Below are 11,285 nucleotides of genomic sequence, written 5' to 3' on the forward strand. Positions count from 1 at the left end.
GTAGCTCACTCAGATATGAAGTCTTGTCATTCTCTCTTTTGCACTAGGAAGATGAAGGATCTGAGACAATCTGTGTTGTTTCTCCTCCTTTCTGTAAGGCTTCAGTGTATTTGTAGAAAGCATTTGCAAGGCCAGACTTCAGTGTCCCATTCAAAGGAGCATTGGGAAGTGAGTTCAGTTCTGATATCTTCTTGAAGTCCGCAGTCTCGGGCGTTCTGTACCTCAGATGCCTGGCAGAGGGTCTTTCCCTCCTGCCCCTTCCCTCCTCTCCTCTCCCTCCTCACAACCCTACCCCAGCAAACTAATGCTAGGAGCATCCATGATCTTGCTCTCCTTCTGCAGCATGAAGAACAGTCTCACTGTCCTCCTCTTCCTCCTCCATCTTTGCACAAAATAAGTGAAGAGGCCAGCTGGTGCTCCAGTGTTCTTCCCTAAGCAGCTCTGATCTATATGCAAAGGTCTTGGGAATAATGACCTACTTGACAGAGGATATAAATATTCTCTCCAGCATCCACTTAGCTTAGCCTGCAGTAAACAGGATGTGGATAGGCAGAACAAATTGTTCTTTCTGCTTAAAAAACTAAATGACAGAAAGAGAGCTGAATGTTTGCACCCTGATTAACTGGGTCTAATTCTGTCTCTTGTCTCCCCCATGCTTCTGCTTGTACTGTTAAACAGATGTAGGAGTGCAGTAATTCCATGGAAGCTCTTAGCTCCACAGTAGTAGCAAGGAGAAGAATCTGGTGATAGATGGCATAAGCCAAAAAGTTATGGCTTTGCTTCTGTTATCTAGGTGAAGATGAGCCTATGTCATTGGTATAGGGTGAAACTACTGAGCAGAGCTGTGTGAAGTTTCGTGGGTTTTGTTTTGCAGGGATCGACATAAACCATTTTCTTTTGGCAATTCCATGCATTTTTCAATGCAGTCTCATGTCAAGGTTTGTGTTCAGTATACTTCCAGAGCTCAGTCCAAATCACTGCACTTCAAATGATCTGGAATGATGCATGGCAAACATCTGAAATGCAGAGTTATTTTAAGAAGCAGAATATTGCTTTATGAGTAATGGAGAACATGATAGGATAAAATCTCTTCTTTTTTCCATCTCAGTTAGCCTTCAAGACAAGGCAAATCAGACAGCAGGATTTATAGAACAGTTGGAGACTAATGTTTGCTCTTACTTGAAGGAGGAAAGAATAAACTCTGTCCCAGACCGCTTATTCAAGATTATTTTTGTGGGCAATTCGAGCGTTGGAAAGACTTCATTCTTAAGGCGATTTTGTGAAGATCATTTTTTCCCAGGCACAGCTGCTACTGTAGGTAAGTTTAAGAAACATTATTACTATTATTATTTTTTTCCAACAGTATTAAACAGCTTCTACTGAGATCAGGCCCTGTGTTATAAAACAGAAACATACAGATGTTGTAAAAGCCATTATCCAAAAGGAGAGTAGGACATGCAAAGTGATGTCTCCTAAATTGGGAAGCAGGTAGTTGATGGGGAGGTTTCAGAATAGATTCTGTACTGAAGACCTGAGAGCACTGAAATAAATCAGAAAAATCATATTGATTTCAATGAAAGCTAGAATTTCCTTGTAAATCTCGCTGTTCTGAAATGGATATCCTGTCCTCTGGACTGCACTGTGCTAGCCATCCTACCTCTATACGCAGTCTCTATCCCTCTAAGTAATCTGATTTTGTTTTAGAGAGAAAGTAGAATAACTTAATTATGTTTGAAGATTTAGCATTATACTAAGCACCAAAGAAATATATTGGACCCGTGTTTTCAAAGCTAAACATTTCAAAGTCTATGTTGTATTTGCATTGCCTGAAGTTGTAAACCAAACTTTCAAAAGTCAGACATATAATCAAGCTACAAAAACTTAAGTACAGGTTATTGCAATGCAGCTGAGTTACTGTAAATTACCAGATTCATTATACTTAGTCTGTATTTAGGCTTTACTTATTCTGCAGCATATATGAAATAAAACTTGTTTACAGCAGAAGGTATCTAAATTAGTGGATTTGTCTAGCATTTGTGGCAATCTAAGAACATTCAGGTGAGTATTTTATTACTGAAGAACTGGGAATAAAAGCTCTTGTTCTCTGATAGTGAGAGACTATGGACATAATTTTTAATGTAGTATCTATCTTGTTACCTTTCTGGAATTGTTGCTATTTGCAGGATCAGGTATTCAAAGATCAAACTGAGCATATAAAGAGACAACCTACCTTGTATTTCTCTTATAGGCGTGGATTACAATGTGAAAACCATCACAGTAGATAATACCCAGGTAGCCCTGCAGCTCTGGGACACTGCTGGCCAGGAACGGTGAGAAACTTTCTGTTGTGGTTTAACCATGGTAGTCAGCTTAGCACCACGCAGCTGCTCGCTCACTCTCCCGTCCAGTGGGATGAGAGAGAGAATCACAAGGGTGAAAGTGAGAAAACTCACTGGTTGAGTAATGTACCCAGAATTATTTCTATAGCAGAAAATGCCTTAATAGTAAAAAAAGATGAGGTTTTTTTTCTCTGAAGTAATCCCTTTGTAGTTGAAGATTTCCAAGTTTTTTAAGTTTTCAGCGGTAATTTCTTTCCCCATCTCCTTACCTATTGTGTAGTCTTCTATTACTAGAAGCAAGGATGGTAATTATGATCTATGTTTTCTACAGGAAGCTTTGGAAAAAAAGCCCCAAACAGAAATCTAGCTAGCTTTAGGCAGAACAGGGCCTTTTGTGGGGGGGAAATTTCTGCTCCAACCTCAGAATGAAAGAGGATGGGAGAAGGTGAGCTATGCAACTGATTATCCACACTAACCCAGAATCAACTAAAGAAGGCAGAGAGAACTTTTTCAGTCTATTTTGAAATACATTTTTTTGCAAAGAATTATTTGCTATTGCAGTAATTTGTGGTAGTAAGTGTCATCTGTGAATCTTCTGCTGAATGTGAAAAGGGGTCTGATGGATCAGGAAGAATGGGATTGCTTACTACAATTCATAATAAGGCTTACCTTTCAAACAGGTTCTGCAGTGAAGATCAGTATTACAGCTTCTCCTTTGCCTAGTTTATGGAATTTTAGGATACATATATAAACCAAATCAACAGAGGTTTAACCTTTACTAAGACTAGACGAGTAGAAGAAACCATATGGCAACATCTTCCTTTGGGGACAGGAGGAATGACTATAAAATTTTACTTATATTGTCAGGTTGCTACTTCTGTTGAAGAGAGCTGTAAACAGGTTCTTACTTGTAGGTACCGAAGTATTACCAAGCAGTTTTTCAGAAAAGCTGATGGCGTCATTGTGATGTATGATATAACAGCAAAAGACACATTCACAGCTGTCAAGCAGTGGCTGATAAGCATTGAGGTAACGTGACGTCACTTTAAATTTAAACTCTGCTGTCATTATTCTCTACCTTCTTCCGGACAGGGAGTGTTAGCAGGGCAAAGCACACAGAGCAGCAAGTATCTTGTGTTGTCACAATTATGTTTTTGTTAGTGATTTTGGTCTGCACAGATACCAGTATAGCTGTTTTTAGAACGTCTGTGTCTATGAAAATAATCACAGTTCCAGGGTTTTAAGGACTTATAATGGTGGGAAAGCCCAGCATGGAGTCCTCTGATTTCTCATAAAGGTTATCTAGCTGATGGTTCCCATTGGATATCCACTAGCACTGGGAGGTGCTTTGGATCAGCAGTGATGGTCTGATGATCACTGATCATCACTAGCAGCTTGACAACCAAGTATGTAGCTCACAGGGAATTGACTGTGTTGTGAACATAAGACATCAACTTAAAGCTACAGTGTCTACATTAGTGCTATAAAACTGTCCTGTGGTAGACAGTTCAGTTTCCTGGGGATCATCCTTTCAACCACATGAAAACAAAATCATAGCCCTTGCCACTGAGTGGCTTCATTTAATTAAAAGTTGTCTTTTTTCCTCTTGATATCTCTCTAGCTCATAGACAACATACTGAGAGTGCAAGCACCTGGATTTGGTTGTGGCCAAAATAAAAAATAAAAATAAAACTGAGGCTGCTCCCAAAAAGGACTGGAGTCGCTAGAGAGAACAGTGTGACTTCCTATTTGCTCACTATTGCCACTGAAAAAGTAGGGGAAAAATTGGTATGCAGAGATCATTTAGTCTGATTTTATTGGACATGTATTCTAGTATAATACACTATTTTCCATAATGGCCAGTAAGTGGCTTTGCAGGTTGAAATTAGGACTCATTTATTCAAATGTTTCCGAACAGGCATAGTTATTTCTCATCCGAACAGCTCTACTGAAGTAATAGTAGCATGCATTTTGTAAGAACAGGCCTTTATTAAATGTGATTGTTATAATTCAGTATGGTAAAAGCTAGAGAATTTCAGGTTTTGATCCAAAAAAGTCAAATATTGTGGTCAAAATATTTTTCAAGCTGTAATGGTTCACTCATCTTTACTGACTAATTCTGCTTGCTACAAACTATTGCTAAGTTGAAGACATGCATCCAAGTCCATTTACTGCTGCAGCATTCAGCCCACTTTATTAATGAACTCACTGTGACATTTATATCCATTTTCAGAATTAATTTTGATTCCTGCCTATTCTGTGTATTTTGGGGCCTATTCTGTGTATCTCTCCCCTACTTGTAATATATTTGGTATAATTTTACCAAGATGTCATCATTATTTTCCTGTCCATGTAATCTGAAAAGCAGTGGCTATAATCATACAATGTCAGAGCCTGTGTAGCATGGTAGTTTTCTTTCTCCCATTTTAATATGAAATCTGATGAGCTTCTGTGCTGTAATTTAAAAATGCCAAGTTAGTACAATCTCTAGCATTCTGTCTTTTTCATGCCTTTTATCCAACTTTAATACTGAACATGTTTGTAAGTAAAGCAGCACATACCTGGTTTGTACATGATGTCTGAAACATCTTGTTGCAGTGTGATCTTTGTTAGTTTTTATCCTTATGATCTGTAATTTTTTAAAATACAATGCCTTGGTTGATATTTATTCTTTGCTCTGCAGGAGGCAGCTGGGGAGAATATACCCGTGCTTTTGTTGGGTAATAAGACTGATAATGAAAAGGAACGTGAGGTCCCTATGGGAATGGGAGAGCATCTTGCTAAGGTAATATACTTAGAGGGGAAGACCTTACAAAACTTGAACGTGAAGGTTTTAAAATGAAGTCTGAATGTGTCTAAATTCATAGAAATACAGATTAATTTTAATTAGACAAGTATTTTTAAGAATTGGAAACCTCATCACACTTAGCAGTTCAGCTCTCAGTGATGTAAATGCTGATAATTATAGTAGTTATAAAACTGTATAAATTAAAAAACCCAAGGAATGGTGCAAAAATTATTTAAGAATTCAGTCTCGTGGTCTTTCCACTCTCTATCTTTTTTCTCTCTCTATTTTTTCCTCCCTTCTCTTTTTCTCTCTCTTTTTTCTGTGGATGGATTCTTAACAGAGAGATAATTTGGGGACCTTTTCTCCCTCCTACCTCCTGTAAAACCACACAAGACCATCTGTTACTCCCATGGTAGGAGTAGAAAACATGTTTACTTTTAGTAACTTTCCATCAAGGCGATAAAATAAGTATAGTTAACAGTCTGCATCTACCAGAGCATTGGTGATCCATGGGCCATAAATTAAGCATTATGAGACTGCAAATAGCCAGTACTTGTTTATATTCCTGTGTAACATGCCCGTCAGTTTTTCTTTTGAATCTCTCTATACAATGCATATAGTTTGAGCACAAATGCCTCCAGAATATCCATCTGTTTCGACATAAGTCATCCCAGTATTCCTGAGAAATTAACTGAGTTGGTAGGAATTTACCTGAAGTTAACAATGGGCTAGGTTTCACAGATGTACTTGTTTCTCCTTTGAAAACAGATTTACAGCTCTGCTTGCTGGTAACCAAAAAGGATGTGCAGCTGAATTGTTCTTGATTTATACGAAAGATTGCTGCTAGGCACCTCTATAACTGCAGGAATTAGGGCCAGAGCTCTTTTTAATCTTTATTTTGATTATTCATGCAGCCTTTTACAAGCATACCTCCATATTCAGGTTTGTGTCTGTTATTTTGGTTTTTTTACAGGGGAGCAATACCAGCCTTGAACTTTATCCCTAAAAGGTTCTCCCTTTAGGAAATCTGCTTTATTTTCTTGTATGCATGGAAATGCAGATAGTTTTGAGACCCTGGAGGCTAGGAGGGACTCCAGGGTGTAACACTGAATCCTTCTGTGGAAAAACAAATGACACATAAATGCTAAATGGACAGAGTAGGTGTCTTACGTGTCATTTAGCTCTCTTAAAAAGTTGTACTAGTAAAACAAAGATGAATCATTCTAATATATAGAACTCACAGCCCACCAGGCCATTAATTCTAACATGTCATGGAAGAAAATAAAATGTTTTGCATAAGTAAAACAAAGAAAGTTGTCAAATTAAAGACGGTTATAATCAAATGAATGGATCTGAATGACTCATTTCAATTTTTGAATATGCTGCCTGAGGTAGCTAAGGGAAGGAATGATTAATGACAATGGATTAGTTGAAAAGCAGTACAGATATAATTAAATTATAACAATTTGCTTGCTGAGCTAATAATAACCATGAATTTTAATGAAATATTAATTCTTGCTAAATAGCCACGCAGTTCCCATGAAACCACATACCACGATCTCTGTTGGTGAATGCAGTTGAGTTACTCACCATGAATTACTCAAAAATTACCTCAAATACAGAGGACTAGATGCTGTGCTGGTACTAATATGTATACCCGTATTTGGTGAGATAAACCCTGAACACTGTTCTCATGTAGACAAAGAACCAGATTAGCCTATCGACCCTGAAGTCCAACAGTTTGTATGGATTGTTTCAAGATCTCACAGAATGGGATCATTTTTACCTAGTTTTTTCTGTAGTCAGAGAGGAATGTGTAATTTCAGGAGGCATTCCAGCCCAGCGCTATTAACTCTTGCTTTGCTTCACATCTTAAAAGTCAATGTACTACAAATTTGGTCCAAAAGTCATGGGTTCCCATTATAATGCACGTGTCGTGTGACGTCTTTGCAAGGCAGGCAGCACAGTTCATTTCTGAAGGGAAGAACGGCAGCCTGAAGGACATCCTTTCAATGCCTCGTCATTTGAGAAAACTGGTTGTTGCAGTGTCTGTGTGATACCCTAGGAAAGGGGGGATAGAATGAGGATAGGGATTGAAATGATGGAAGCTATCATAGGGAACAACAAGGCTGTGATGAAGCTGAACTGTAGTTGAATAAATTAAACAGGAAACATCGTGATGATAAGGAGAATTTCGCATCATTGACTTTGCAGGGAGAGACAGCAGATGCAAAGCAAAATGCTCCCATGCAGTACAAGAATGATCTGATGGAAAACATCTAAAACTCTCTTGATAGAGCTGCTGGAAGTATAAGAAAAAGAGAGAGAAATTAAAAAAAAAAAAGATAAGGAAAGGAAAGCAAAAAAAAAAAAAGAGGCAAGTCCATTTGACTTTTTTTTAGCAGAGGATCCAGAAGGAAAATTCCACTTACAAATTTCTGTTTAGCTTAGCTTGATCCAAGAGTTCATATAAGCACAACAATACAGAGTATTCAGAGCATATTGTGAGCATCCAGGAACAGCCAATGTTCTATTTGAGTGGATTAGTGTAACCACTGCCAATTACTTAAATAAAATGGCTTATGATAGAGGTGCTGCTCGGGTATTCAGGCAGCATGATTTTATTTTAGCCCTGCACAGACTTCCTGAATGATCTTAAATGGATCAATAAATCCTTCTTTATGTCTGTTCCTCAACTATAAAATAATAATGCCTTTGTCTGCCTTGACTTTGCAGACTCTGTATGCTTCGTGGGATGAGGACTGGTACTGTGTGTTCATACAGTGTCTCCTTTATCAACCTGTCAGTGCCATTGTTACACAAATACTGTTAATGTGGGAGCTATTCTCAGAGCGATACTACTTTACAGGACAGAAATTGCCCAGCTCCCTCTGGTAATCATTCATTTTCCTACCTGTTCTTTAGATGTCTGCTGATCTGTATGTAGCTTTTTTAAATGAAGTAATTGCCAGTGATCTTCCAGGTTCTATAGCCAGTTCCTGGATGGAGATGGATGGCATTCTGGGCTTATTAATTATATGTGTCCTGCCTTCTGCTACTTTGTTCCTGTTGTGTTTGCTATAAATTTAAGTTTCCTCCCTGATTCAAAGGAATAAAACTTTGCATTTCCAGGGTGACTCCCCCTCCAGAGAAGAATCTGTTTGCCAGACTGACAGAAATAAGCAATTAATATAAATTGAGTTTTAAATGGCTATTTCACCAATAAGAAATTGCCCTGCCCATGGAATTTGTTTAAAAATCCATTTAGATTCATACCAGCATAAATGGTGTCGTCAGTGAGAGTTTCCCTCTAGTGAAATTAAGTTGTAGGAGTAGTATTGCTCTGCTTGATTGACATAAATTAGCTAGATACAGACCGCAGTAGGTTTTCTATTAGCATTCTCATCAGCTCAGCAGAAAAAAAAGGTCTAAATTATATTTTAAGCTTCTGTTTGCATAGCTAGCAAGAAATTTGCGACTGTCAAGTTTTATCATAAAACTTTTCTAGGAAAGCAAGAGAATCATAGGGTTTTGCCATTGTAAACATTATACAGAACACTTTAAAAGAAAAAATCAATAAAATATCCATCTAACACTGCTGGATTTCTTCCCTTCTTTGTTCTTCTGTGCTTATCTGGCCACTCAGAAATTACTACAAGAGGTTTAATCGTGATGTTCATTAGAACAAACCATATAACTGCTGAAAGCATATTCAAAACTGACATTTGACAACACTGATAACAAGTACAAATCCAGTAACCACAGTTAATAGCAAACAAATGAAATATGCAGACATGTGATTGTAATTTCCTAAGCTACTGACTTATTTATTGGATTTTTAAGATACTGTCATAAATAGGAATAAGACACATAGAAAAATAGTAAGTGAATAGAAAATTGAAATCTGGATGGGTAGAAGGGCAGGTAGTGATGCCACAGGGGCAGCGTAGGTGATCTTCAATGTAATTTCTTGTTAAAGTAGTCAGTTGTCTTTTGGAGAGAAAAATCTGTCATTCCCTCTCAGACTCCTCTTGCCATCACAGCTGCCAGGTCAGGATTTCATGCAGATGATCTCTTGCATTTGCATTTATTGTGATATGGCTTCAGCTGAAGTGCTGAGAATTGTCTCCAGGGATTGATAATTTGTACATTTTTTTAAATTGCAAAGCTCCCAGGGGCTACAAAACCAAAGCTGCAGGGTGACTGAAGGTGCAGAAAAATTTCACAAGTGAAAAAATGAATTAATTTGTTGTTATTTTTTTGCTGTAGTTTTTTCTTGGTCTTTTGCTGCAAAACATTGGTCTCAAACTGCTGAATACAGAAATACTGCTGCTGAAGCTTGCCAAAATTAAAAAAAACAACAACAAAACAAGTCACTGGAAGTATTTTCATGTGCTTTGTCAAGCACTCGGTGATGTACGAATTGCCTCATCATCCCAAGGAACGTTCACAAGAAAAAGTTCATGAGAAAGCTCAGTATCTTACAAAGCATGTTTGCATTTGAGGCTTTCAGAGATCATACTCTTCCAGCAAAAGCTGCTGTACTGCTAAGAAATGCATATAGTTGTTGTCAGGGAGGCACCCTTGGACTTCTTTTCTTTCGTTACTCTTTACTGTTAGCTCTAGAATGAAATTCTAATTTTTCCTAGGATGATCTGTTTCTTTAATTGGGTATTTCAATATATCTATGTTGCTTTTTTCTTAGAGCTGAAGTGAGATATTGTGCAAGCTTAACTGAAGTGGTCTTTCTATTTGATTCTAGGATTACAATCTAATTTTCTATGAATGCAGTGCATATTCAGGGTACAATACCAAAAACTCGGTGCTTCACTTAGCTAGGTAAGAAGCAAACATAATCTGTGAGTTCTATACATGCCTGACTTCCCTGTCACTGATGACACAGAGTGAATTCTGTTTGTTAAATTAGTTTGATAGGAGCTTACGGTGATGAAATATTTGTTCCTTTTAAACTGGTCTGTAGCCTGGCCCTGTTTCTCCAACTGAGCAGTTGCTCAGGTTCGTAAAGAGCCCTGTGTAAGCTAGAGAAGCTCTGCATAGACCCAGAAACACCTGAATTGTTGCTAGGCGAGCAGGGGGGCTTGGGATGTTGTGATAGTTCTTGCAGAAAGTTCTTGGAGGTTTTGAGAAGTTTACTTGGCAATGGATGCTGCTGAGTCCTTGCAGGAGAACATTGGATGTGCTTCTTTCTTCCCTCTGGTCATTACAGCTCAGATTCTGCTGTCTGCATGGGGACTCGAGAGAGGAAGAGCTGGATTTTTTAAGTTATATTACGGCTAGGGGTGAAAACACAGGTAAATCTCCTCTGAAGTACTTACAGAGGTGAAAACAGTGGTAATGAATTGGCAGGTCTTTAATACTGTTGCAGAAGTTAGTGAAATTTTGTGAATGTGTCAGGTGACTAGGTAGCCAGATGTGGTTTTATTTTGCTTCAGCCTCAAAAACAGGTGAAATAACAGATGAAAATCACTGTTTTGAGTCTCTGTAATATACAATAAATGCTAAATAAGCGTATAATAACAATGATGCTAAATCAGCACCAACTACACTTTTCTAACTAGGTGAGCAAAGGTGGTTTTGTGATGCGGTCACCGTAATTGTACCTTTTTGTTTGTTTGTTAGTTCACAAAATTCTGTCATTTTCTGTTCATCTCTGGATAATTTTATAGGCTTGGGGAAAATATTTTTTGTTTTGATGTCTTATGGGTATTAACTTTCTTCTCAACGGTATTGTTTCTTTCCTCCAGGATTTTAAAGGAACACGAAGATAAAGTGAAAGAGAAAACCGTTGAGCTTCAATCTGATGTGAATAAGAGGTCTTGCTGTATCAGGCCATAAAATGCTGGGGCATGCTTAGACAAGCCATGCATTTATAAGACACTACATGACACCATCAAATTTGCTTTATTTTCCAAATATTTCTCCTGAGTTCTGAGTGTAGGTGTAAATGAACCTTAAAATCCTTGTATGCTCTGATCTTCATTTTTACAAATATTGTCTTTAGTTAATTAACAATGTATTTGGGGCAGTAACAGTATTTTATTCTGTTTGATGCCTAACACCACTGAATGCTGCTTTGTGATAAGGCTTGTAGAAGCTGCCACATTATTAATAATAAGAAATAATTTTATAGGAAGAAA

At 37.8% G+C, this 11,285-nt stretch overlaps 1 protein-coding gene across 1 annotated transcript; it reads left to right on the forward strand.

Moving 5' to 3' along the window:
- Positions 1-1,108: 1,108 nt before the first annotated feature.
- Positions 1,109-10,983, forward strand: LOC104535431 (ras-related protein Rab-13-like; the record flags this gene model as incomplete). The annotated part of the gene is made up of 6 exons (XM_010192013.1): positions 1,109-1,318; positions 2,249-2,330; positions 3,254-3,368; positions 5,023-5,124; positions 9,890-9,966; positions 10,893-10,983. Coding segments are annotated over 6 exons (677 nt in total), but the record flags the coding sequence as incomplete, so codon positions are not given.
- Positions 10,984-11,285: the final 302 nt, after the last annotated feature.

This window comes from Mesitornis unicolor, unplaced genomic scaffold (assembly GCF_000695765.1).
Source record: "Mesitornis unicolor isolate BGI_N332 unplaced genomic scaffold, ASM69576v1 scaffold31249, whole genome shotgun sequence".
Lineage (NCBI taxonomy): Eukaryota > Metazoa > Chordata > Aves > Mesitornithiformes > Mesitornithidae > Mesitornis > Mesitornis unicolor.